Below are 24968 nucleotides of genomic sequence, written 5' to 3' on the forward strand. Positions count from 1 at the left end.
AAATCCATTACCTACACAAATATCAACTATCTAAATAAGAAAAAAAATCCCTTAAATGTAGCAATTTCATTTCTCCTTTAGATCAAGTACAAATATAGCTTAAAAAGCAAAAAGCACATCAACAAATAGCACTGCAAATTTTTCAACATACAAATTTAATGCTAAACATTACTTAGAAAACTGTAACTAGACACTGAATAGAAACATTCACATTTTATTCATTACATGACATTCAGTGGTAAATGTAAAACATTCCCTCAGGGAAAATGGTTCATGCATCTTATTCATAAAGATGTATAGGAAAATCAGTTTGTAACTGACAAATACGAAGATTCAAGTGGCTACTTTGGCACCAGGGAGTCTCTTTTCAGAAAATTTTAATGGAAAATTACTATCCATAAAAAGGGCTCAGAAACTCCCCCATCAATAAAAAATGATCCCTAAGAGAGTTCTGAAGCAGTGGTGCCACCAGTTAACAATAGAGTCAAAATCAGATTTAGCTTAGTAGGGGAATGACATTCTTCACAAAACTATGGCAATTAGTAGAAAGCTCTGAAGAAAAAAACAACACTACTTTCTCACCTTAAACCTTACGCAAATAACATGGTTTATAGTAAAAGGAAAAAATACCATTGAAATGTGTGGTTTGAAAAGTTTTATATTCTTTTCTATGTTTCTTTTATGAAAATGGGCTATTTCCTGTTAAGTCTTTCCATTGTATTTTCACACAAGCTAAACTACATTGTGATTATAACATATTTTCTGTGACTTTACTAATGCTGTCTCTTTGATCTAAAATGCTATACCGTGTGTGTGTATGTATGTGTGTGTCAGAGATTGAGAGAGAGAGAGAGAGAGTGTTCTGGGGCTTGAACTCAGAGCCAGGATGCTGTTCCTGAGCTTCTTTTCTCAAGGCTAGTGCTTTACCACTTAGGCCCCAGCTCCACTTGTGGCTTTTCTGGCAGTTAATTGGAGATGAGAATCTCTCACAGGCTTTCATGCCTGGGCTAGCCTCAAACTATGATCTTCAGATTTCAGCCTCCTGAGTAACTAGGATTACAGGCATGAGCCATCAGTGCCCAGCTTAAAATGCTCCACTCTTACCCTGCCATGGCTAATCTTAGGCACCAACTTGATGGATTGAGAGAAGGCTAGCAAACTGGTAAAGCACATCTCCACATGTGTCAATAGGCCCTTTTCAGAGACAATTAAGGGGGCCAAAGATCACCATGAATGTGAGTGCCACCCTTTTACTCCATTCAGGACCCAGCCTGAATGGAGAAAAAGGAAAAGGAAGAGGAAGCCCACTAGCACAGGCGGTGTCTGCCTTCACAGGTTCCTGGCAGCCATGAGGTGAACAGCTTTCCTCCACCATTCCCTTTCTCTAGGATATTTCTGCCTTGCCCTGGGCCTAAAAGCAACAGAGACCACCAATCATGACCTGAAACCACTAAAGCCATGAGCCAAAATAAACTTTTCTTTCTCTTAAATTTTTTTCTCTGAAGTGTTTGTCACAGTGACAGAAAAACTCAGATCTATCATTGGAAATCTACTTCCCTTTCTTTAATACCCACTAAAACATCACTTCTGCTTCAGCTGATCAAATATGATCTCTTCCTGTTCTTATTTACAATATCACACTTCTTTCTCTAATGACTTTAGGTTTTGCCAAGGACTACTGGAACTTGTACATCTATTTTATACCACAACTAAACTGAAATCGTCTTGAAGACATTCTACTTCCCCACACACCTTACCACACAATCTCAGAAGGGCTCCAGGATCAATGCAGTAGATATAACCAAGACAGATGTAAGGCACAGGCCCTAAAATGATAACTGAGGATGGAGTTCAATGGTAGAACATTTACCTAGCATCTGTGAAGCCTTGGGTCCAATTCCCAGCAAAACACACACACACACACATACACACAGATAATCCAAGCACATTAAGGACTAAAGAGCACTGATAAAGATACTACTTCAGAAAATATAAAAAGCAGCTAAAAATGCATTGTTTGGAATTCTTTTTTTCTTTTCTCATTTAAAGGACAATTTGCATAGAGCAATAAGTATAAATGTATTGATAGGGATAAAATGTATAGATAGAATTTTGTAATAATGATATAATGCAAGTGAAACAGAATACAGCTACGCAGAAACTTGTTGCATTCTTCTTAAAATTAATTCGTATTAAGCTATACTGTTAAAGCTCAGGCTGGCCTTGAACTCATTATGTTCCTGTCTCAGCCTCCCAAGTACTGCAATTTTTAGGTGTGCACCCAAACACTTGGCTTATTCCATTAAAATTTAAGGTAGTAACTTGAGTTTTACAACCACTGAAAAAATAGCTCAAAATACGTGCTTTTTTAAAGTCAAGAGAATAAAAATGACACATCAGAAAACTGAACTGTCATATTAGAAAATATCTATTTAGCACAGAGAAGGCAGTACTAGAAGAACAGAAGGGGAAAATAGTTGTCAGCTATAGAGAAAATAAGCAGTCAGATGGCATTCATTAAAATTACTTTATCAGTAATGGTATTAAACATTGACTATTATTTAACTCTTGTCAAAAAGTAGAGATTAGTAAGTTTGGCTTTAAACAATGATTGCAGCTGGGAGCTGGTGGTTTACACCTGTATACTTCTAGCTACTACAGAGGCTGACATCTGAGGATTGCAGTTTGAAGCCAGTTCAAGTAGGAAAGCCTGCGAAACTCTTATTTTCAATAAACTGCCAAAAAACAAAGAAGCCAGAAGTGGAGCTGTGGATCAAGTGGTAGAGCATTAGCCTTGAGCAAAAGCTCAGAGACAGCTCACAGGTCCTGAGTTCAAGCCCCCACGACTGGCACAACCACAACCACAACAACAAAAAGATCTCCAACAATGTTATCTACAAAAGACACAGGTACATTCAAGATACAAATATACTGAAAGGAAAAGGAAAAGAATATTAGTCATAAAAAGAATAAACTACTGAATTATCCTACCATACAGATAAAACTTTAAACATTATGCTAAGTAAAGAATCCAAACAGAAAAGGTCACATATATAGCATATATAGCAAAGAAAATTCTACAGAAGCAGAAAATAAGTTAATGGTTAGAAGGAGGCAAAATTAGAGGATGACTGCTAATGGGTAAAAGATTTTTTTAGGAGTCATAAAAATGTTCTACAAGGGGATGGGAATGTGGCTTAGTAGTAAAGTGCATCCCTAGCATACATGAAGCCCTGGGTTCGATTCCTCACATAAACAGAAAAAGCCAGAAATGGTGCTGTAGTTCAAGTGGTAGAGTGCTAGCCTTGAGCAAAAACAGCTCAGGGACAGTGCCAGGCCCTGAGTTCAAGACTCAGGACTGGCAAAAAAAAAAAAGTCCTGTAATTATATAGTGATAAGAAATAAAAATGAAAAAAACAGACTGTAGGGGGCTGGGAAGGTGGCTCAGTGGTAGAGCGCTTACCTTGCATGCATGAGGCCCTGGGTTCGATTCCTCAGCACAACATAAGCAAAAAGAAAAAAGCCAGAAATGGTGCTGTGGCTCAAGTGGTAGAGCGCTAGCCTTGAGCTGAAGAGCTGAGGGACAGCACCCAGGCCCAGAGTTCAGGCCCCACGACCAGACCCCCCCCCAATAAAAAACACCCAAAAACAGACTGTAGGAACTACCTTAAACTTATAAATTTCTCTCCTTTGGGCTAGAATACTGATTCTTTAGAAGTGTACTTGTTTTAAACCTAATTTTTTTTAACAAAAAAGTAATTGTTCTCATGATGAATCCCAGAATTTCAAAATTTCTCATGTGCTGAATTCTGTTCCAGGGAGAGTGAATTACAAGCATGGCAATTTTTTTGTAGGTCATGGGGCTTGAACTCTGGGCCTGGATGCTGTCTCAGCTCTTCAGCTCAAGGCTAGCGCTTTACCACTTGAGCCACAGCGCCACTTCCAGTTTTCTGGTGGCTTATTGGAGATAAGAGTTTCACAGACTACTTTCCTGCCCAGGCTGGCTTTGAACATGAGCCTCAGATCTCAGCCTCCTGAGTAGCAAGGATAATAGGTGTGAGCCACTGACACCTGGCAGCAATAGCTTTCTGCACTAAGAAAACAAACAGAAGAAAAGCCAGTAACCCATCTGTTGTGGACCTTTTTTTCTTTTTTTGGTCGGTCGTGGGGCTTGAACTCTGGGCCTGGCCCCTGTCTCTCAGCTCTTCAACTCAAGGCGAGTGCTCTACCACTTGAGCCACAGCACCACTTCGGGTTTTCGAGTGGTTTATTGGAGATAAGAGTCTCATGGACTTTCCTGCCCAGGCTGGCTTTGAACCTCAATCCTCAGATCTCAGCCTTCTGAGTAGCTAGGATTATAGGTGTGAGCCACCGGCACCCACTTGTTGTGGACCTTTTTAAACCTTATAGTATATGATATGACATGAAAGTTGTATATCACAGTTAAATTGCAATATGTAATTGTTTATTAGATCAAAACCAATGCTTTCTTAGTTTTTCATTAATTTAGAAAATATATTTGTGAGCTGGGCGCTGGTGGCTCACGCCTATAATCCTAGCTACTAAGGAGGCTGGGAACTGAGGATCACAGTTTAAAGCCTATCCAGGCAGGAAAGTCCTTGAGACTCTTATCTCCAAGAAACTGCCAGAAAACCAGAAGTGGTCCTGTGGCTCAAGTGGTAGAGGGCTCACCTTGAGCTGAAGAGCTGAGAGATAGAGGCCAGGCCCATAGTTCAAGCCCCAAGACAGACAGACAGACAGACAAGAAAGAAAGAAAGAAAGAAAGAAAGAAAAAAAAAGAAAGAAAGAAAATACATTTGTGATGTGAATTTTATATGTCAACTTACGTTGGCCATGAGTTGCCCAAGTATTTAAGCATAACTTTGGAATGGTTTTGTAAGAGTATTTTCCAGGGAGATTAACATTTAAATTGATGAAGTGAGTAATGCAGAAGCCCTTTATAAATGTAGGTAGAAATCATCCAACCTCTAATGGCCAGAACAGAATAAAAAGGCAGAGAGTTACAATTCGCTGTCAGCTTTGAACCTTCAACATTCCTTAATTGCTAGAAAACAAGATGAATATACACTGAAAAGTATATTTATGGTAAATGTACCAATCTTAGCAAAAAAGAATCTATAAAAATGGATATCAGCTAGGCGCCAGTGGCTCACACCTGTAATCCTAGCTAGCTACCCAGAAGGCTGAGATCTGAGGATCACAGTTTGAAGCCAGCCCAGGCAGGAAACAGCTCAGGGACAGGACCCACTCACTGAGTACAAGTCCCATGACCAGGAAAAAAAGAATTATCATGGTATAGATTGTTCAGACATATATAAGATGCTTTGAAACATGACTAAAATAAAGACCACCTTGTTCACATCACAAACTGTCTGCCTAAGATTTAGCAAGGCCTGGTATCTGTAATTCACATGATTTATTCAATTTATGTTTTCTTAGAAACAAAACATCCAATAAAAAGAAAAATGCTAATGCTTATAAATTTTAGTATGATTCACCACCATAGAGTTATTGTCCTTTCTTTGGAGACTCTTTACAATTTTATCATAATTAGATCTATTTTAGAACTCAAAAGAGTTCATGGCAGAACCCAAATTTTCAGATTATGGCATGAGTTTTGTGGGTGTATTTGTCAAAACTCATTGGGCTTAAAAGGAGTGTATTTTATAACTGCTATATGACAATGATATTTAATAACTATGGTGATTATGGTGCTCACTTTAATAACACATGCACTAAAACGGGAACGAAACGGAGAGATTAGCATGGCCCCTGAGCAAGGATGACATGCAAATTTGGGAAACATTCCATAGTTTTAAAAAATGTTTAAATTCACTTAGATATGCATAAAGTAATTGTGCCACTTATGTCACAGTTATGGAATGGTGTTTAATATAAGTATGTTAATATTTGAAACTTAAAAAGCTGTCATAAATATACATATTATTATTCAGTAATTAAAAACATAATTTTAGCCAGGTGTGGTAGCTTATACATGTAATCCCAGATACTAAGAAAATTGAGACAGGAAGATCATACTTAGGTCCAGCCCACGCCAAAAGAAAGCACTGACTTCCTATCTCAGAACAAGACAGAAGTATTCCATAATCCCAGATATATATAGATAGGGTAATCACAATCCATGGCCTGCATGAGCAAGAAGCCTAAGACCCTATCTGAAGATTAAAGCAAAAGGGTCTGGAGGTATAGCTCAAGTAGCAGAGTCTTTGCATACCAACCAAGCACAAGCCCTGAGTTCAAAACCCACATTGTGCCAAGAAGCTCTACCAGAAACAGATTTTTTTTATTATACTGTTTGCAGTTATTTCTTTTTTCTTTCTTTTTTTTTCTTTGATTTATTCCCTTTTGTCACTGGTTTTGATTTCTGTTCCCTTTGTCTTGTATATAAGTTTATCTGAATTGGTGAGGGGAAGAAGAAATCACAGAAAACAATGGGACAAAAGGTAAAACAATTCAACAGCAATACTCACTAGACATTATGTTGGAAATGAACTTTACAACCTGGGGGGAGGGGAAAAAGTAGAGAAAATGAGGGAGGGGGTGGCATTCTTCAAAAAGAAATGTACTCATAAACTGCCTTATATAACTGTAACCCCACCATATATCACCTTTACAAAAAAGCTTAAATTAAAAAAAACCTACGCTGCCAAAATTTTAACTAAAATATAGGAAAATAAAAATACAATTTCATGATTTTCCATTTTCCATTTAAAATTTAAAATATTGTTTCCTTCTCAGGGGTGCACTGATGGCTCACTCATGTTAATCCTAGCTACTCAGAAGACTGAGATCTGGAGGATCAAGGTTAAAAGCCAACCCTGGCAGAAAAGTCTGAGACTGATTCCAACTAACTAGCAAAAAGCTGCTCTTGAAGTGAAGTTCAAATGGTAGTACCAGCCAAGCAATCCTGTAAGAAGCCCTGAGTTCAAACTTCAATACCACCAAAAAATTATATGTATACATATATGTATATATATTTATTTATGTGTATATATATAAACATATGCATTTCTCTTATCTAGTTATTAATATACCACACCTGAACTGCCTCTTGTGCCTATATTATTAAACATTCTAGAATCCATGAAAGTAGGAGATTGTTAGGAATTAAAACTATAACAAGACTGATTTCCTCCAAAATTCAACATATATATGCACACAAGAAGTAGTAATATATCTTGATGATAACAAGATCTGAAAAGGAAATTAGGAAATCAATTCTATGAGCATCAAAAATTAATACTTAGGAATAAATTTAACCAAAGAGGCTGTACAATGAAAACTATTAAATACTGCAGAAAGAAATTAAACACATAATTAAAAGAAAAATAAAATACAATTAAAAGGCCATAGACTAGATGACCCACATTGTTTTTCCCCTCCACTATTGAAGATTGAACATTAGGCTTTGTGAATGCCAAGAAAGCCATCTACAATTAAACTACACTTCTAGCTAGAAGACTCACTATTGTTAGGAAAATAAAACTCATCCAAAATTGCATACAGCATCTCAAAGAACTCAATGGTCAAAACAATCTTGAAAAAGAATTTTTCATTTTTTTATATTGAAATTTAACTTAGATTTTGATAATATATTACTCTCAGAAATTATATTTAGTCTTGATCTTTTGATACTGAGGACCAAAATATATCATAATTTTAATTTAACCTCAAAAAGTTATCAAAAACAAGAGAAACACTGTACTATATAATTTTAATCTAATCTTTAAAAGTTACCAAAAATCAGAGTGACTCTAAAATGAAAAAATAAATTTCTTCTGGTCAATTGCTTGAAGCAAAATAATGGGCAACAAAGAATGTTTGGCTTAAATTCACTTTACTGAAACCTTCAAAAGTGTAATTTGTAAAAGAAAAAGAAAACTCTTTCCTTCCATTATGAAAATACCAAGTTGCTTCTAAGAATAAACATCACACGTACACAAACAGTCCTTTTATATAACTAACATTTCATACAACAAAGCTAAAAGGGTCTTATCTCCATGTCATCCATCATGTTAGACTTTCAAATAAAGCAGTAATAGAACAATCAAGCAGTATCTTAAACAACAAATAACATAATGTTTAAAAAACTATAGGAAGTTTATCTTGGTATTCCTACAAGAATTTTTAAGGGTAAAAGAATCAATAAACATCCTTTACCTTGTAAGATGGCAAAAAACACAAAATTCCTTGGCTCACAGTCTGGCAGACAGATAACAAAAGTGCTCCCACTTCATCCTGGAACTCAAATGTTTCAGTATGCTGGAAGGTAGCACAGAGATTCCGACCCTTAGGGCCTGAACCAATGGTACCAACCCAAACCTAGAATATCAATATGTTAGTATTAGTTATGCCTAAACAAAGTATGAAAATTAGTATTTCATGGGGGGAATATTTCCATTTATGTATAACAAAGATCAAGAAATAAATCTAGGAGAAATTTATTTTAGATTATTGCTATTTTTTCTTTATCTTTAATTGTATACAATTAGGTTTGTATCAATTCAAATCAAATTATAACTGTAGATTAATCCACAACCCCCATGGTAAACAAAGAAACATCTATAGAATATATACAAATAAAATGAGAAAGAAATCATAATGTGTCATTAAAATTTTTTAATAAAAAAACACTGATGAACCAGAGCAAAAAAGAAAGGCACTCTACCACTTGAGCCACAGCACCACTTCGGCTTTTTCTGCTTATGTGGTGCTGAGGAAGCAAACCCAGGGCCTCATGCATGCAAGGCAAACACTCTACCACTGAGCCACCTTCCCAGCCCTTAATTTTAATCTCATGAAAGAAATAATCACACATCAAGATTATAAAACACACCTCAAGCAACAGGTGCCCTGAATTCTTCACAAATGTCAGACAAATCAAGAAAAAAAAAAGGCAAGAGAACTTATTTTTGAAGACTAAAGAATATTAAAATGGCCATGTGAAATTCTTGATTGGATCCTGGATTAATAAATACAAAGAGAACAGATATAAAAACATTTTGCGAACAATTGGAGAATATGAATATTGGCTACTGTGTATCAACATGAAATTGCTTGTTTTCACAGCATTGTGAATTGGGTGTTTTCACAGCATTGTGGTTATGTAGGATAATTGACTTGTAGGGCTGGGAATATCACTAAATGATTAAGTGCTTACCTAGCACATACAAGGCTCTAGGTTTGATTCTCAGCAATGCACATACAAAAAATTAATTACAGAAGATAATGTATTTATCCTTAGAGGAGATACACTAAACTTGTAAGAGCAAAATGTCATGCTATCTAAAAATTACATTTGACAATTTATCCAAAAACGTGCAACATTTGCAAACTTCCATGGATAAATAGAAAAGACATATAAATAGACAGGAGGGAGGGAGGAAAAAGCAGCAAACAATGTTAACAATTGAATCTAGGAGAAGGATATAGATGTCCATAGCACTTTCAACTTTCCTGAAATTTATTATTTTTCAAGATAAAAAGTTGAAAAAAATGAATAAAATGTTGCATATATACATACAATGAAACATTAGACAAAAATAAAATTCTAGGGCTGGGAAGGTAGCTTAGTGGTAGAGTGCTTGCCTTGCATGCATGAGGCCCTGGGTTCAATTCCTCAGTACCACAGAAGTAGAAAAAGCCAGAAGTGGTGTATGGCTCAAGTGGTAGAGCGCTAGCCTTGAGCTGAAGTGCTGAGAGACAGAGCCCAGGCCCAGAGTTCAGGCCCCACCACCGACCCCCACCCCCACAAATTCTGATACATGTTACAATAGATGAACTTTAAAGAAATTTTCTACCAAATGGACAAACACTGAAAATAAGTCAGTCACAAAAAGATACTTTATGAATTCACTCACATGAACTACCTAGAGTAGTCAAATTCATGGAAACAGAAAGTGGAATGGTGGTTGGGGGGGGAGGCTAGTGGAGAAGGGGGAAGGAAAAGTTAGTTGTTCAGTAGGTAAGGATAACAATTTTGCATGATGCAAATGGGCTGAGCAAAAATATGGACACACTTAACATGACTGAAGTTTATACTTCTAAGTAGTTAAGATGGTTCCTATCTATGCTATTGGTATTTTGCCACACATAAGCAAAATAGTATTGTTTCTGCTCTGGTCTCAAGAATTTGCTTGTTATTTCTCCTGTGTAAATAAAGGTGTTTGATTGAATACCCCTGCTTCCCCTTCCCCCCCAAAAACCCCAGTAATAATTGTTTGGAGGACAATATTATAGTAAAACAATATCCAGCTGCACATTTAGCATTATCATTCTAATCCAGTGGTATTACATATGAAATAAACTTTGTATACTAGGATGACGCCATAATTGAAGCCTATTATAATAACCTTATGAGAAAATATATGGTGAATTTTCTAACCTTTTTATAGCTAGTAGAGACACTAAGGATGGCACTTGAAATTGTGGAACCTGTATTATTATTTCACTGTTGTTTATAGTAATGTTTCCTCACAGGAGCCTCTGGCACTCTGGCCCTCATAAAGCAAACTCTTAGTTATAAAGGAGCTTAGTGTTCTGGGTCCCCAATGACTAAATATTAATACTTGTCCCAGAGCAATTGTAAGAACCAAAAATGTCCCCAGCCTTATGTATATAAAGCTTTATAATGACTTAGAATTGTGCTAAGCACATGGGTGATAGTAAACTTGTGGCTAACCACTATAAATTAAACTTTAAAAAAAAGGGGGGGGGGCTGGGAAGGTGGCTCAGTGGTAGAGTGCTTGCCTTGCATGCCTGAGGCCCTGGGTTCGATTCCTCAGCACCACATAAGCAAAAAGAAAAAATGCCAGAAGTGGCGCTGTGGCTCAAGAGTGGTAGAGCACTAGCCTTGAGCTGAAGAGCTGAGGGACAGCGCCCAGGCCCAGAATTCAGGCCCCACGACCGGACCCCCCCTCCCAAAAAAAAGGTGGGCACCTGTGGCTCACGCTTCTTAGCCAGCCCTGGCAGGAAAGTCTGTGAAACTCTTATCTCCAACTCAATCACAGAAAAAAAACATAAGTGGTGCTGTGGCTCAAGTGGTAGAGTGCTAGCCTTGACCAAAAGGAGCTCAGGAACAGCGCCCATGCCCAGAATCAAGCCTCAGGACTGGCACACACACAAAAAGTTCAGTGTAATGAAAAATAATTCAAATATTTCCAGAAAAAAATAACATTTATATCATTTTTTAAACAAAATATTAAATTGCAAAACCAATAGAGTACTTGTAGTCCATTTCAGGTATTAACCTAGGTACAAAGAAAAAAAAGATGTAAAAAAAAAAAGATACACTATATATCTAAAGGAAAGGGATAACACATAAGTAACCATACAACAAGAACTATAGTAGTTAAGTTTTCCTTTGTTTTTAGATTTATAGAAATATTTAAACTTACTCAAATGAAGAATTTGTTGTGCAGTCTTTGTATCAAAAGTGACTAGGTTAATAGAATACTGTTAATTAATACTTTTATTGTGTACATTATTAAGCAATTAACAGATTTTCTCCTAAATTTAAAATGTCAATTTTTTAGGATTTGTTTGGCATTTCAGGTACCTTCTAATTTGTTTATATGAAATTATACTGAAGTAAGAAGGAAGTGGTACTGTGGCTCAAAGTGGTAGAGCACCAGCCTTGAGCAAAAAAGGTCAGGGTCAGTGCCTAGACCTTGAGTTCAAGCCCCATGACTTACAAAAAACAAAAAGAAATTATACTGAAGTAAGAAGATTGAGAGCCTCAAAAAGACCCAAAAACTAACCTGTGAGTTATTAATGACATGATTAGCCTCTAGTTGGACAGTAAATGTAACACCAAGCTCAGATGAAAAAGATTTCATTGGTGATAATGTTCCGGATGTCAAAACAATCGTCCGAACTTTGCCATTAATATCTGAAAAGGCCTAAAAAGAAAAATTTGTTAAATAAAATCATCTTTGAAAGAGTCAAATGCATTCATTTAATTGTTGGCATTGACCAAAAAGACAAAAATTTCATTTACAACACGATGAGCTTACCACGGCAGGATTTAAACACCAAAAGTTTAGCACATGAACTGCAATTTTCTGTCTTGAACGCTTCTTGTTTTTTGGTACAACCAATAATCCATTTTTATCTGGAATATCAGTATGATTTATCCAGGAATAAGTCTGTTGAATAGCAATTTTATAATCATCTGCAAATCTAAACGCAAAGAAAATGCTAATTAAATGGCAAAACATTATAATGACCTAGCGACACACAATATAAAAATTGCTTATGTTAAAACTTGAGAGCTTTCTTTTCCATACTTTAAAAATAATAGTAACAATAACATTCTTACCACTAAAATTCTGATGTAAATTAAGCCATCAAATCACAAAATCAACTAGTTAGCCTACAATTCATGATTCTTCTGCTCGCCCTCCAGAGTACCTGGGATTTCAGGAGTATGTTACCATGCCTAGCATTAAAATTAGCATAAGCTAAACACATTCTACTAACAATTAGACTACAATTTTTAAGAGATCATATCATTACTGACCTGCTATTTTCCCTGAAAAGATAGTCAAGCACCATAAAAAGTCCTTTGAGCATTATTTGAGTTGAAGCGCTAATAATGGGTACTTCTCTTGTCTCCTCTTTATCTTGAAATGCTAAGATTTTTTCTTCCTTTTGAAGAATAGCAGAAAAATGTCCCTAAAAGAAAATTTCTATATTAAGCATAAAAGAAGGGATGAAGGAGGGATGGAAATTTCCATAAATTATATAATGAAATGCATATAAAACATGCATTAAAATTTTAGATATATTATAATTACATAGTGCTAACAATGTATTTTGGTTTTATTTTATTATTATTTGTGTGTACATATGGCTGAGGATCAAGTACAGGGCCACATGTCTGCTAGCCGAGCACTCCACCACTCATATATATCCCAGCACAACAATCAATTTTAGATTCCTAAACTAGCTAAATTCTCCTGATAGTCAAAAATACTTTTAATAGTAAGTTATATATTTAGGAAGTTCATTACTTCTTTATGTAATTAGGTTACTTTTAATTTCCTTCAGAAGTAAAGAACTAAATGAAAAGATAATAGTTTCTCTCAGGAACTTAAAAAAAAGCTGGTACATTAGCCTAAATGCCTGACTTATTTCCAGAAAATAACTCTAAAAATGAGAATACTGTGACTATATGATAAACAAAATTTATTATTTTATTTCTTTATTTTTGACAATGCTGAGGATTGAATCCAAGTCCTCAGGAATGCCAACAAGTACTCTACCACTGGGCCACACTACCAGCTCACAAGCAAAATAAAAAATGAAGGAAATAATACATGCAAAAATCTCAGAATAAATGTATTAAAGAAGGTAAGAATAATGGTTTGATATTGTCCACATTACCCCTGCCCCAAAGAAGTACAGCTCACTATCAAAAGACTGTCTCAGCCTATACTTTCTTCCATGGGGGAAAATGAGAACCAAGTGAGTAATTCATGAAGAAAATTTAAACAATGTTGTACTATTTAATCTAAAAAAAAAGGGGTTAATCCTGCCCGAAGGAAACTAGGAGATGTTATGATATATAAAATAAGCATCAAACAAAAACAAATGCTAAATATTATCACCTACACCATTCATACTAAATTACCATTTGTACATTTAAAATATATACAGGGCTGGGAAGGTGGCTCAGTGGTACAGCGCTTGCCTTGCATGCATGAGGCCCTGGGTTCAATTCCTCAGCACCACATAAGCAAAAAAAGAAAAAAGCCAGAAGTGGTGCTTTGCTCAAGAGTGGTAGAGCGCTAGCCTTGAGCTGAAGAGCTGAAGGACAGCGCCCAGGCCCAGAGTTCAGGCCCCATGACCGGACCCAAAAATAAATAAATAAAATATATACAACTTCCATTTGTCAATCAGACCTCAGAAACCCTGGCGAAAAAAATTTTCTTAAAATCCATGAGGAAAACTAAATTTCATAAGAAATGAAAGAAAATCTAAAAGAATGGAGACAATCTATAACTATGGACAGGAAGATACAATATTAAGGGGTTAGTTCTTTCCAAATTAATCTATAGATTTAATGAAATCTCAAAATCTTGGTTTGTAGATATCAATAAGCTGATTCTAAAGTTTATATAGATGATCAGATTTTGATTTTTTTTGTGTGTGCTGTCCTGTGTTTTAATCTCCAAGACTGTATGCTGTTACTGAGTTTTTAGTACTCTACCACTTGAGCCATAGCTCTGTTTTTAGCTTTTTGGTGGTTAGTTGGAGATAAGACGCTCACAGGCTTTTCTGCCCAGGCTGGTTTCCAACCACAATCCTCAGATCTCAAGAAGCTAGGATTACAGGCATGAGCTTCCACACCCAGGTTCTAAATTGTTAATTTTTAAAATTCTGGGTTATTTGCTGGATTTATTATAAATTTACTCACTACTAAGTCACTTTTAATAGACTAAACAAATTTCACAAGTGGTAAAAAAAAAAATCTTACCTGCAAAATAGGAAAAATAGTAGAAGTGATACCCATCTTGTGCAAATTTAAGAGCATTTCATTTCCACTCCATATTTTACAAGATGATTCATAGTCTCTTTCTACAAGATGTTTAGAGTTTTCTTCTAACCAACTAGAATAAAATAAATGTGTCAACCAATATTATCTTTAAGTTTATGAAAACTGTTGTTATATACTGATGCATTATTTCTTTTCTTTTTTTTGGGGGGGGGGTTCGGTCGTGGGGACCTGGGCGCTGTCCCTCAGCTTTTCAGGTCAAGGCTGGCAATCTACCACTTGAGCCACAGCGCTACTTCTGGCTTTTTCTGTATATGTGGTGCTGAGGAAACGAACCCAGGGCCTCATGAATGTAAGGCAAGCACTCTACCACTGAGCCACCTTCCCAGCCCCTGATGCATTATTTTGTAAAGCTCTTAGGATATAAAATGAATTAAGACATCTTAAAAAATACATATTTCATAATGTAAAATACTTACATAACTAAAAAGTGAAGTCTGTGAGACTCATCTCTAATTAACTTCCCAAAATGTTGGAAGTGGACCTGTGGCTCAAGTGGAGAACACAAGCCTTGAGCAAAAGCTCAGGGATAACACCCAGAGTGAAAGACTCCAGATGCTAGCAGGAATAACGCCAAGTTTAACTTCAGTGAAAGAAAGAAAGAGAAAGAGAAAACTAAACACAAAAATAAACATAAAGATGAAAATAAGTCAGGCTAACGTAACCTAGTTGCTACTTTAATTTGTATGTCTATGATGAGCTCTCTGATGTGACGGTTATTCTAACAATTAGAGACAAGATTCAGGTATAGGAAGACTAGGGGGAAAAGTGTATGCCCAAAGGAGAATGTTGTGATATGCTATACTAGGGACATTTATAAGACTTCTGATGAACTGGATGAAGTGAGGCAGTCATCAAGGATCATATAAATCTTTGATTTGAGGAACTGATAGGTTCATTTTCCTTAGATGGGAAAGATAAGGACAAACGATAAAACAATATTTTGTTTTAGATTTCAAGTCTAAATATTGATATCCAAACTTTAAAATACCCTGGCATGTAAAGCATGTTTTAATACAAAGACAACACAAATCCACTAACACACAATTATTCTTACTTAATAAGACTGTAGCATACAGCTCGTAGGGGTTCGTGGTTTTTCTTCCTTATATTACTGTTGACCAAGCCATCTAGTTCATCTCGAGCAAACCGAAGCTGAACTTCTGTGACACTGTAACTTGCTGACTCCCTAGCACAGTCTTCAATGTTATGAGCTTCATCTAAAATGACAACTTGTTCTTTCAGATTTATATCCATCTATAAGGTAAAAGAATTTTCCTGTAAAACATTTGGCAAAAATGGATCGAATAGCAGTAAGAGATTTCATTTATTCTCAAGGCCAATACTGCTTGCACAATTACATGAGCAACTGATTCTCAACCTTCAAACTGCTGAAGCACAACCCAATACTAGTTTTATATTACAACTTGATACTTTCTAATCTTAAAACACTTAGAAAATCTACCATTGGAAAAAAAATATGTATCTGGGTGCTGGTGATTCACACTTGTAATCCTAGCCACTCAGGAGGCCAAGATCTAAGGATTGTGGTTTGAAAGCTAGGGGAGACTTTGAGACTCATTCTCCAATTAACCACCAAAAAGCTGGAAGTAGAGCCGTTGCTCAAGTGGTAAAGCACTAACCTTGAATAAAAAAGTTCAGAAACAGTGGTCAGACCCTAGTTCAAGCTCTAGGACTGGAAGAAAAAAAGTGTGTGTGAGTGTTTGTGTGTGTGTGTGAGAGAGAGACAGAGACAGAGACAGAGAGACAGAATGGATCAAGATCAAGGTAATGCTGGTTATACAAAGAGTAGAGAGAAGGAATCTCATGATACAATTTCCAATATAATTTTAAAAGAGTAGAAAACAAAATAAAAATAGCAACATGAGATTCAAGTGAGTTCCAAGATACTAACATAATGTAGTACAATATATGGCTGTTTCATTTTGTCTGTCCTGTAACCCTTGATCTTGAGCACTGTTCTTTGCCTACTCCTCTGTGCTGCTGGAAAGGACTACTGTTCTAATCCAGAAGACACTGCCATGATTACAACAGAGGTAAGGCTCATAACCCAGACTCATTAAGATACTCCATCACTCTGTGGTCAGAGTAATAGGCTCAGGATCAGTAATGGATCTATCATTGAAGCTAGGCCAGTCAGTTTCTTGAGGGGATTAATTTGAGGCCATGTTCTTTTCTCCACATTAGCTAAATGCTTATTGTCCTCAGAGGCAAAGCTTGCCTGAGAATAAAGACATCATAATCAAGAGACCGAAATATTTTTTTCTAAAGGTCTTCATAAGCTGAGTTTGTGTCATTTGCAATAAAAATATCCTAATCAAGCAAAGAAATACCACAAAATAAACTTCCAAAGACTTATAATTATACTAGCAGGACTCAAAATGATGTAGAAAGAACCATGGGAGATCAAAAATAGACTGGGATTAAAAAAATTCAGATTTGGATTAGGACCCCCCTCACCCCAAAAAGGGCAGAATATTTTAAGAGAGGTGTCATCAAAAGCAGAGTTATTCATATCCCCATAGGACAATAAAGAAGAGTTATAGTTGGGAGTTTTTGTAGAGAAGGCTGAAAAGTAAAGCTATGTCACATTATTGACCATTCCGAATACAAATTTTAAAAATATGGACTTTTCTGGGTATCAGTGGCTCACCTATAATCCTAGTTACTCAGGAGGCTGAGATCTGAAGTTTGAAATTCAAAGCCAGTCTAGAGACTATTACCTCCAATTAACTACCAAAATGACAGAAATTGAGCAGTGGCTCAAGCGATAAGAGTGCTAACAAAATTTCAGGGACAGCGCCCAGGCCCTGAGTTCAAGGCTAGTAACTGCACACACACGCATGCGCGCGCACACACACACACAAGAGGACTCATTATTTTTTATTCTTTATCAAAAGGTTCTACAGATTTTTAAGTACAAGAAGGATTTAATAAAAATAACATTTGGAAGACTTATTTAGCAGTCATATGTGCAATGACTTGGAGGGGAGGTACCGAGTTAAGGGTCAGTTAACAATTGCATAATCAGGGGCTGGGAAGGTGGCTCAGTGGTAGAGTGCTAGCCTTGCATGTATAAGGCCCTGGGTTCGATTCCTCAGCACTATATAAACAGAAAAAGCCGGAAGTGGTGCTGTGGCTCAAGTGGTAGAGACCTAGCCTAGAGCTGAAGAGCTGAGAGACAGTGCCCAGGCCCAGAGTTCAAGCCCATGACCAACAACAGCATAATCAGACCTAAAGGAAGAAGTAAAAATTGTTTGGCTCATAGCTACTCAGGAGGCTGAGCTCTCAGGATTGCAGTTCAAAGGAAGTTCAGGCAGGAATGAAAGTCCAGAAGATTCTTATCTCCAATTAACTACCAAAAAACCCAAAAGTGGAGCTGTGGCTCAAGTAGTAGAGAGGCTACCCTTGAGAAAAAAGCTCAGTAACAATGCCCATGCCCTGAGTTCAAGCACCAAGATACACACACAAAAAAGGGCATATCAAATTATTTACTTATTATCTTATTCTGTAACAACTTGATATCTCTAAGGAGAAAACAAATAAAATTTGAAGTTCATTTTTCTCATTTTCTTTTTTATTTATTTATTTTTTGTGTGTGCAGGTCTTGGGGCTTGAACTTAGGACCTGGGCACTATCCTTGAATTTTTATGCTCAAAGCTAATATTCTACCACATAAGCCACAGCTCCACTTTCAACCTTTTGTTTATTAATTGGAGATGAACATCTCACAGGCCTTCCTGTCTGGGCTGGCTTTGAACCTCAATCCTCGGATCTCAGCCTCCTGCATAGCTAGGATTACAGATGTGATTCACTGGTTCATGGCTGAAGTTCATTTCTTAAAGTTCTCAAAGCATAATTTTCATAATATATATATCCTTCAAATATAAGTTTTAAAGAAAACATTTTTTTTAGATAAGGTTTTAGATAATCCTTTAAAACTATTCATGAGGGGTAAGAACAATGGCTGAAAACAGGAGACATTTTGCACTGTCTTGAGGTAGTTTTGATAACACTTTGACAAAGCTACCCTGGGGATCTACTAAACAAAAACCAGGGATGATCCTTGCACAAAACAGAGACCACAATAAAGAATTACCTAGCCCCAAATTTCATTATTGTCAAGTTAAGAAACTTGCTATAGGGCTGGGAAGGTGGCTCAGTGGTAGAGCGCTTGCCTTGCATGCATGAGGCCGTGGGTTCGATTCCTTAGCACCACATAAGAAAAAAGCCGGAAGTGGTGTTGTGGCTCAAGAGGTAGAGTGCTAGCCTTGAGCTGAAGAGCTGAGGGACAGCGCGCAGGCCCAGAGCTCAGGCCCCATGACTGGACCCCCCCCCCAAAAAAAGAAACTTGCTATAATCCCACTGTAGTTACTATGTCCTTAAAATTAAGTTTGTAAGATGGCTGTCTCAAATTCAGTTTTTAATACATCATTATATGTTTTCAGTACTGTGTATATAAACTTATTTACAGTAATTCAAAAAGAAAAGCAAAACTAAAGACATTAAAACATCTAAAGGCTTTAATGTTTATCCTTTACATCCCAATAAGCAGGAGGAAAAGTTCTTCTAATTTTTACGTATATACTCACAGTTTCCCTTATTTGTGCATCTAGAAGATAGTTGTAAGGACAAAATATTATGTCTGCATCATCTTTTAGTTCTCGAGCTGTGTAATAGGGACATGCCTTTAGTTTTTTTCCTAGTTTGACAAGTTCTTCTATATCCCAAGCTTTGTACATCCCATGAACATTCTGTAGAGCACTTTGATCACTAACTTTATGAACACCATGATACAAATAGCAGGATTTCCCCTAAAAATAAACACAAATAGCTGAAATGTGAATCAGTACTGAAATAAAAGGAATAAAATAAGCTTATCTTAGAAATGTAGGAACATTACTAAATCTACAGGTATATTTTGCATGATAAACATTACGCCATATTTGCAGTCACAACTTTTTTTTTTTTCTTCTTTCCCAAGAGACAGGGTCTCAAGTTGTGTCCAGGCTGGCTCTGAACTCTCTGGAGCTCAAGAGATGTTCCTGTCTCAACCTCCAAAGTAATTGGGACTACAGGCACATGCCACAATATCCAATTACAATCATTAACTATTTCAAAGAAACTGCCAGGTGTCAGTGGCTCAGGCCTGTAATCCTAGCTACTCAGGAGATAAAGGAGCCTAGGAAGAAAATCCCAGAGATCTTTATCTCCAATTAACCAGCAGAATTGAAGTGGAGGTGTGGCTCAAGTGCATGAGGCCCTGCGGTCAAGCCCAAGTATTAGTGGGCTCATGCGCGCACACACACACACACAATTGAGAAATTATAGTTGACTCAAAATCAAAGCAAGTTTCTCATCAACTGAGTGCAATACTCCAATTATTAACTTTTAGAAAAAGACTTTTTACATTGTATTTGTTGTTGCCATGATCTGATTACAGTGATACTAGACATAAAAATACATCTGGGAGTATAAACAGAGCAATGATATCCCAGGCTGCTTTTAAGAATGAAAACTAAGTGACATGGGCATATAAGTAGGAGCAAATTTTCTGTTAATCCCTTACTATCTTTTTAATTTTGAGCCAAATAAAAACATTACAATAAGCAGAACATTTGTGGCCCATGCCCATAATCCTAGCTAGTCAGGAGGCTGAGATCTGAGGACCAGAGTTCAAAGCCAGCCCAGGCAAAAAAGTCCATGAGATTCTCTTATCTCCCATGAATCACCAAAATGCCAGAAATGGAGCTGCTGCTCAAGTGGTAGAGCCTGAGCTTGAGCCTCGAGCATAAAAGCTCACAGACAGCAGCACCCAGGCCTAGAGTTCAGGCTCCAGGACCCACAAAAAATGTTAATATATCTAAGAAAGAAAGAAAAAAAAGGAAAAGGGGAAGACAACTGGAATCATCCTGGAAAAAAAAATCACTACAAAAACATTCATAAAATTCAAGAGAGTACCTATCCTAAATTATAACTGCCACATAAAGGACATATTATTAACATTTTGGTGATTTTATATTATATTCATCCTACACATATGTACAATATGATCCAATATTAAAATAACAAAACAAAATTTCCTTAGGCATGAGGATTATTAATAATATAGCCACACTAAATGAACATTTTTAAACAACTGAATTCAATTATATTTCTCTGCTATTTCAGAAAAATCTTCTCATATCACTAGGCATTTTTCCATTAATGTTCCTATATATGTACATTGAATTAATATGCCACAGTTGATGATTAGTCTCCTTATTACTGAGCATTAGACTATCATCAATTTCTGCCTGTTGTTAAATCACTTCTTAAGTATTTCTTAATATGCATCTCTAGAAATGGTATTATGAAATCAGACATGAAGTATTTTTAAGTTTCTTGACAACCTATCACCAAATTAACCTCCAGAAAGGACATATGATTAACATTACTGCCAAATCCTAAGCAACACTACACACACACACACACACACACACACACGCACGCACACACACACACACACACACACACACACACACACACACACACACACACACACTTTTCCCCCCCTGGATAACTGGAGATAAGGGTCTCACAGATTTTCCTTCCCAGGATAGACACACACACACACACACTTTTCCCCCCCTGGATAACTGGAGATAAGGGTCTCACAGATTTTCCTTCCCAGGATAGTCTGGAACTGCAATCCTCAGATCTCAGCCTCCTGAATAGCTAGAATTAAAGGTATGCTAGATAGATAGATAGATGATAGATAGATAGATAGATGATAGATAGATAGATAGATAGATAGATAGATAGATAGATAGATATAGAGATATATAGATATCTCTGGGTACCAAAATAAAAAACAGTGACAACAGAGGACAAAGCAAAGTGGGAAGGGAGAAATAACACAGTACATTAAAGAAAAACCCTTTTTTCATGACTCACACTAAAGAGGTGAACAGGCCCTAATTTTAGCACTCATCTTACACTCCAACTTCCCAGTCTGTAAACACCTATTAAGAGAATTGTATTCTAGGGCAAAGAGCAATAAACGATGTCTGTGTCTATGACAGCCTCATCTTCAACATGATGTGATTTGGTCACTTTGGGGGAAACATCTGAGTTTGTAAGATTTACTTTCTTTTTACTTTGACTTGTATATGTTTGGAAAGTACTTAAATAAATGAGAAGCCTTACTGCAAAAAAAAAAAAAAAAACAACCCGGGCTGGGAAGGTGGCTCAGTGGTAGAGTGCTTGCCTTGCATGCATGAGGCCCTGGGTTCGATTCCTCAGCACCACATAAGCAAAAAGCAAAAAAAAAAAACCTTTTATTTCCATATCTTGGGAGTTCATTTCAATTAGCATCATTTTATATGATCATATGTATATAACTATATACGTTTATCTGATTTGGGGAACAGAAGGAGAGTAACAAAATGGTAGAACAAAGGGTGAACCAATGCAACAACCATACTCACAAGATACACATTGGAAATGAACTTTACAACTTTGGAGAGAGGGGAAATAAAGTGAGAGGGAGGGAAAGTGGGAGAAAATGAGGGAGAGGGTAACACTCTGAAAAGAAACATACTCATTTCCTTATTTATGTCACTTTATCCCCTCTGTACATACTTTTATAATAAATTTTAAAAAGGTATGATACAATGGTGCCTGGCTAATTTTTTTTTTGCCAGTTCTGGGGTTTGAACTCAGGGCCTGAGCTCTGTCCCTGAGCTTCTTTTTGCTCAAGGCTAGTGCTCTACCATTTGAGCCACACCACCACTTCTGGCTTTTTCTGTGTATGTGGTACTGAAGAATCGAACCCAGGGCTTCATGCATGCTAGGCAAGCACTCTACCACTAAGCTACATTCCCAGCCTGTGCCTGGCTATTTTTAAATGAGTTAGTTAGTTCACTGTGGCAGTACATGCTTGTAATTCCTGCAACTGGGAGGAACAGGCTCAATTCTAGCCCAGACGAAATTGTCTTAAAAATTAAAATAAATAAAATTAGAGGTGTAAACACAAGTATAATCTTCTAACAGAAATGTATAGGCAATCTGTCAAAACCTCAATCTTGTTACCTGTAAAATATATATATATATATATATATATTGCATTGTTTAATAGTCCCAATGCAGATATAAACCTAATGCCTACCACCCCATAGCATATGTATTAGATAAATTATGGTAAACTCATACAAAAACTAGTCTTTTATGTGTGGATATTATACTCTGTAAAAATGTTAAATGGGAAAAATGGAATTGAATATGTACAGAATGATTAAGTTCAAGTAAGTTGGCTTTTAAAAGAATAAGTAGTCATAAATTATATCAAATAATGGTTTCTAAATGTTCTCACAGAATACATTTAAGTAGTTTCCTTGAAGAGTTAAGGAGCTAAAATGACAGAAATTCTCTCTTATTTTGTAAATTTCTTAATTTTTAATATTCTAATACATATATTACTTTCATTTTATTGTTTTGTTTTTGGTCAACCGTGAGGCTTGAACTCAGGACCTGGGCACTGTCCCTAAGCTTTTTCCACTAAAGGGTAGCACTTTACCACTTTGAGCCACAGGTTTTCTGGTGGGTAGTTGATTGGAGATAAAAGTCTCATGGACTTTATCCTGCCCAGGCTGCCTTTGAACTGTGACCCTCAGATCCCAGTCTCCTGAGTACCTGGGATTACAGGCGTGAGCCACCAGCACCCAGACATTTCAGAACAGCCTCTCCCTCTGCGCAAGCTGACCTCAATCTTCCTATGTAAGCTCAAGGTGACCTTGAGTTCTTGATGCATTATTACACCTAGCTACTTCTCTTCTGGAGACCAAATGACACAACAGTAGGCCATTTTTATTTCATTCAATTACCAAAATCTGAAGAGCTGGGAGGGTGGCTCAGTGGTAGAGTGCTTGCCTTGTATGCATGAGGCCCTGGGTCTGATTCCTCAGCACCAGATAAGCAGAATAATCCAGAAGTGGCACTGTGGCTTGAGTGGTAGAGCACTTGAGCTGAAGAGCTGAGGGATAGCTCCAAGGCCAGAGTTCAGGCCCCACGACCAGCAAAAACAAGCAAACAAAAACTTAAATCTGATTGTGAAATAAAAATATATCTTTCCTGTTTTATCTTCTTATGCATTTTTATTGTTATTATAAAAGTGATATACAAAGGGGTCACAGTTACATAAGTCAGATAAAGAGTACGTTTCTTTTGGACAATGTCACCCTTTTCCTCACTCTCAGTTTTTCCCTCTCATCCCCACCCAGAAGTTGTATAGTTCATTTTCAACATAGTGTCTAGTGAGTTGTACTGCTGCATTTGTTATCCTTTGTCCTTCCATTTCTGTGCCGACCTCCGCCCGGCCTCCCAAAGACAGATTAAATGAACAGACAAGATAAAAAGAAAACAAAAACAGCATCAAAGAAAACATCTTGTTTCCATTTCCTGAAGTTCATCCTGGTTTATCTTTAAAAATATATACACATACATATGCATGTCTGTATTTTTCTATGTTTTTAAACATATGTGCATGTATCACTAGATATACTGATACACCTAGAATCGTAGTAGAGAACAAAAAAAGGTTCATAACCTACAAAAAATTTCCACAAAGCGAAAAAGAACAGCTAAAGACCAGTTCTCCTATTGCTTAAGATCCAGCCATGTTTACAGAAGCTAGCTGCTGCTTTTCTAGAGTATTAAAAATTAGGGAGAGCTGGGTGACAGTGTCTCACATCTGTAATCCTACACACTCAGAAGGCCAAAATCTAATGATCATGGTTCAAAGCCAGCCCAGAAAGAAAATCCTGAGACTCTTATCTCCAATTAACCACCAAAAAGCTAGAAGTGGAGCTGTTGCTTAAGTGGTACAACACTAGCCTTGAGCACAAAAGCACTAGGATAGTGCCCAAGCCAGTTCAAGGCCCAGGCCCAGAGTTCAAGCCCCAGGACTGGCTGGCGTGCATGTACGTGCCTACGCATGTACAAATATGCATACACACACACACACACACACACACACACACACACACACACACAAGAAAAGGTTCCTATGTGAATATTAAGAAAGTTTTATAAAGTTCATTTTGTACAGTAGTTTCATGTACTTTGTCTAACATCTACCTGTTAAAAATCCTTTATACTATGTCAGCTTCCCTTTAGTTTTATTTTTTGTTTTAGTCAAAATTACTATGCAGAGAGAGAGACAGAGGGGTGACACTGTCCAAAAAGAAATGTACTTACTACCTGATATACAGCGTAACCACTCTGTACATAAGAAAAAAGAAAAATCTGATGCAACAATGAGAAGTACAAGTTGTCATGTCCAAAACGAGCTTTACAAGTCGGTGCGGGG

At 36.8% G+C, this 24968-nt stretch overlaps 1 protein-coding gene across 1 annotated transcript in view; it reads right to left on the minus strand.

Moving 5' to 3' along the window:
• The window catches only part of Brip1 (BRCA1 interacting protein C-terminal helicase 1), a 112547-nt gene that overhangs the window by 48485 nt on the left and 39094 nt on the right, over nt 1-24968 (minus strand). Inside the window, 7 exon segments of the mRNA XM_013013084.1 lie at nt 8203-8364; nt 11802-11942; nt 12057-12222; nt 12563-12717; nt 14522-14654; nt 15657-15856; nt 19213-19434. Coding sequence (XP_012868538.1) covers nt 8203-8364; nt 11802-11942; nt 12057-12222; nt 12563-12717; nt 14522-14654; nt 15657-15856; nt 19213-19434 — 1179 coding nt within the window.

This window comes from Dipodomys ordii, unplaced genomic scaffold (assembly GCF_000151885.1).
Source record: "Dipodomys ordii isolate 6190 unplaced genomic scaffold, Dord_2.0 Scaffold19, whole genome shotgun sequence".
NCBI lineage: Eukaryota > Metazoa > Chordata > Mammalia > Rodentia > Heteromyidae > Dipodomys > Dipodomys ordii.